The sequence below is a fragment of the Dipodomys spectabilis genome, unplaced genomic scaffold (assembly GCF_019054845.1).
Source record: "Dipodomys spectabilis isolate Male_0828 unplaced genomic scaffold, ASM1905484v1 ptg000190l, whole genome shotgun sequence".
In the NCBI taxonomy this organism is placed as follows: domain Eukaryota; kingdom Metazoa; phylum Chordata; class Mammalia; order Rodentia; family Heteromyidae; genus Dipodomys; species Dipodomys spectabilis.
The window spans coordinates 90,079-93,681 of record NW_024870867.1 but is presented as its reverse complement, the minus strand read 5'-3'; the positions used below and the strand labels follow the sequence as shown (position 1 = coordinate 93,681).

The 3,603-nt window shown below is 48.6% G+C and overlaps 1 protein-coding gene across 4 annotated transcripts; it reads right to left on the bottom strand.

Annotated features, from left to right (window-relative positions):
- Positions 1-978: 978 nt before the first annotated feature.
- On the bottom strand, positions 979-3,227 carry Arl4a (ADP ribosylation factor like GTPase 4A). 4 transcript variants are annotated; one of them, XM_042695835.1, is made up of 2 exons: positions 3,079-3,227; positions 979-1,978 (listed from the first exon to the last, which is right to left on the bottom strand). In XM_042695835.1, exon 2 carries the CDS (start codon positions 1,886-1,888, stop codon positions 1,286-1,288), a length of 603 nt encoding a protein of 200 aa, XP_042551769.1. In that variant the 5' UTR covers positions 1,889-1,978; positions 3,079-3,227; the 3' UTR covers positions 979-1,285. The 4 variants fall into 4 exon arrangements, with proteins under 4 accessions (XP_042551769.1, XP_042551770.1, XP_042551768.1 ...); XM_042695836.1 differs by having other exon boundaries at positions 979-1,975; XM_042695834.1 differs by lacking the exon at positions 3,079-3,227 and adding an exon at positions 2,442-2,530 and having other exon boundaries at positions 979-1,975.
- Positions 3,228-3,603: the final 376 nt, after the last annotated feature.

Genomic DNA, 3,603 nt, shown 5'->3' with positions numbered 1-3,603 from the left:
TTTCTTTTGGTGACTTCAGAACAATTATTGGCTTCACACAGGAACTACTTTGACTTGTTGCTGACACAACATTACTAGAAATAATGTCTCTTCCTGAAGATAAGAATCAGGCAAAGGTCTTCCCTACTTATTTTGTTTCATTTTGTTTTTCTATTACAACAGAAACAGCACCAGTGAATATTCATAAAACAGCTTTACTTTCCCTTCATTTTCTATAATCTTAATTCTTATTGCAGTATGTACTAGTTATTCCTACAATCAGGGCTAAACAACGCTGGTAATACAGTTCCATTGGTAAACAAAAAGATTAAAGCTCAGAACACATTTATCTTAGATTTTTAAATCCACAGCCCATTAGGTATTTATTGTTTATAAAGCTTTTGTTCCTCTAAAATGTTGTTTTTTTCCAAAACTCTAGAAAAATATATGGGAAACCACACCTGTTTTCAGTCACCAAATACTAATAAAACTGCTATCTTTAGGTTTCTGTTGACCCCACCTGACAAATTCATCAATTGCTTTCTTCATAAATCCATGTATGTATCTAGGCATATGAGTGATAGTGTTTCTGATAAACAACTTCTATAGTAGCCCTAAACCCCAAAAGTTGTTTTAAACCTGTATTGAAAGATGCATAGCTATTTCTAAAAATACTACACACCAAACCATGCGTCAAACTAACCCATGCACTTGAATATTCCTCAAATATCTTATGAAAGTTAATAAACTTAAATAAACATCTAGAATTGAGATAATGCATTGGTTCCAGAAAAATTTGGCCAAAACTTTAAAAAGGCAAACACTTTCTTCTTGTCCCAGTGTGATCAATATAACTGTATATATGTTTATCTCTCTTTATGATTTCCATTCATTAGCATTTCATCTTAACATACAAAGCCTTGTAGGCAATTTCTTTGCAAAGGTTTCCCCCCACACACTCAAAAAATAAAAAGATGTAAGCACAAAACACTAGGCAGACACTCTTCAAAGCTTTATTTCACGAACTTCAAGTCAAATTTCCATAACTGCTTTCTGGTCAATTTTTGGCTTCCCAGAATGGTAGTACCAAAGGAATTGTAGAGTAGTGAGACCATTTTAAGAAGCACTGTATTTACTCATCTTCCACAAGGCAACACATTTGGGCATCTGATTGTTCAACAAAACAAAGCTTTAATAGCATCCAGAAGGGCAGACAGGCGAGCAAACCAAGCTGAAGACACTCTTCCATTTGTCAAAATCAGATCAGAGGAAACCTATTCCACACAGATACAAAAGGTATTCATATTCATCTTTTCTTTTTTTGCTGCCGCAACATTTTTCTTCTTTTAATTATCATGTCATGTAATTTCTCAAGTCCTTCCTTTAGTCCATCTCCTATGATCGCACAGGTAGGCTGCAAATGCCAAGGAGTTGATGAGCTCAGTTCACCCATTGCTAACAACTTCTCAATTTCTGAGAGAGAAAGTGAGTTCCTCAGGTCTTGTTTGTTAGCAACTATAAGTACAGGGACTCCTTGATTTTCTGATATCCTGGTTATTTTATGAAGTTCCGTTTTAGCTTCTTCCATCCTTTCAACATCAACAGAGTCCACAACGAACACAATGCCATCTGTGCATCTGGTATAGGACTTCCACAGTGGCCTTAATTTCTCCTGACCACCAACATCCCAGAAGTGAAAAGTGACTGTTTTAGAATTTCCCAAAGTTACCTTAATTTTCTCAGTATTAAATCCTTTGGTAGGTACGGTATTAACAAATTCATTGAACTGCAGCCTGTATAAAACAGTTGTCTTTCCAGCACAGTCCAAACCCAGAATAACTATGTGGAAGGACTGAAATGATGGTAGGCTGGACAGGATAGAAGTCTGGTCTGATAGTCCATTCCCCATTGCCAGTTGAAAGCAAGGGTCCCAAATTGAAATGCTTTCTTCTTACAGCTTTACAGTTTTTCCCTCTGGGTGATTCAAGCTACAAGACTGCTGGGGAGGAAATGAACATGTTATTCTTGAGGGGGAAAAAAAAAACCACACCATAAAATGGGCTTTCTCTATTTCTGCGAACATAAGCAACAAGAGGAATTTAAAAGAAAAAAAAAAAAACTTGTTTTCTGTAAACACACCCAATGAAATGTGAAATGTACTCAATTCGAGGCGAAAGATGGAATAATTGAGATCAAAATTCTTTTGATTCACTCAGATTGCGGTAATAAGTACTTTTTCTGTACTCCCCTCGATCTCTACATCTTAAGGACCTCATTCTTTAGCCAACCGAGTCACCAATATCTGGTCTGTTACCCTAAACACACAAGTACCTTTTTCTTGGCAGAAAAAAACCCAAAAAAACATAAAAGATAATCCTGTATTGGGGATCGAACCCCAAATATTTTAACAGCATACCCAAAACCACCATGATACCCCCGGCCATCAGTACAAGTGCTCTCACCTCCCAAGCTGGAGTCCGTGTCCAAAGGAGAAAGCATTACCCGGCGTTTCCTACGCAGGGGTAGAGCACCCCGAAATGCTCGGCTCAGCTCTCCTGAGCTACTCTGGCTTTGCCTGCACCAGAAACCCAGGACCCGGGATGAGACCACGCCCACTCCCAAGGCCACACCCACGAACCCCAACCCTATTGGTTCTCCGCGTCGGGACGGCCACGCCATGCCCGCCCCCGCGCCTCAATTGGCGAGGGCTGCTGCCGCTCCCAGGGCTGCAGAGCCCGGCTCGCTCACGGTCCACCGGCACCACCTGTTGCCCTTAAGTTAGAAAACCCGGCGCTGGCTCCGGGAGGGAGCCCCGCGGCCCCGAGAGGGGCGGGGACCCCGGGCCGTCAGACCGCCGCCCGCCCAGGTCCGCGCACCTGCAGCGCCACCGACGGCGTCGGCGCCACAGCCCTCACATCCGGGGCCCGCCGGCTCGTCATTAACCCTTGGTCGGCCGCAGGGTGGTGGTGGTAGCCGCGCCGGTTCCGCGGATACAAATGACCCGACCTAGGACCCCGCCGCCGCCCTGCGGGACTCGCCCTCCCCCGGACACCCTCGCCAGGGCGCGGCCCCCTCGGTCCCAGCCCCGTCTCTGCTCACCTGACCCAACCGTCCTTCCCGTGTCCGGACTCCACGTCGACAGCCGCCGCAGGCTCCAGCGAGCGGGGTCCGGGCGGTGGCCGGGGCCAGACGCTGCTAGCCAGAGCCGCGGGGCCGGCGCCGAGCGCCAGGCAGCGCTAACGGTGCTCACCCGGCCGCTCCCCGCGCCGCCGCGGCCCGGCCCCGCCCCCGGCCCGCGCGTCTCCGCCGCCACGCCGGCCGGTGGGGGGCGCGCGCGCGCACGCGAGCCGGTCTCCTAGCAACGCGAAAACAAGGTCACGTTCCAACCCGCCCGCGGCCGGCGCGGCGTCGGGCGGGGTCCCGGGCCGCGGCCCTCGGGTGGCGGCGTTTTCCAGCAATTTCTGGCCGCCGCCCCCGGCTGGCTTTACGAGCGGACCTCGCCCCGCTACCTCCTCTTTTCCACTCCCCCCAGGGCGTCCTCGGGGCGGAGGCCGGGTGACACGGGACGGGCGGGGGTCTCGTCTAACGGGGTGACGCGGGGGGGGGGGGGTGTCCACGGCCGGG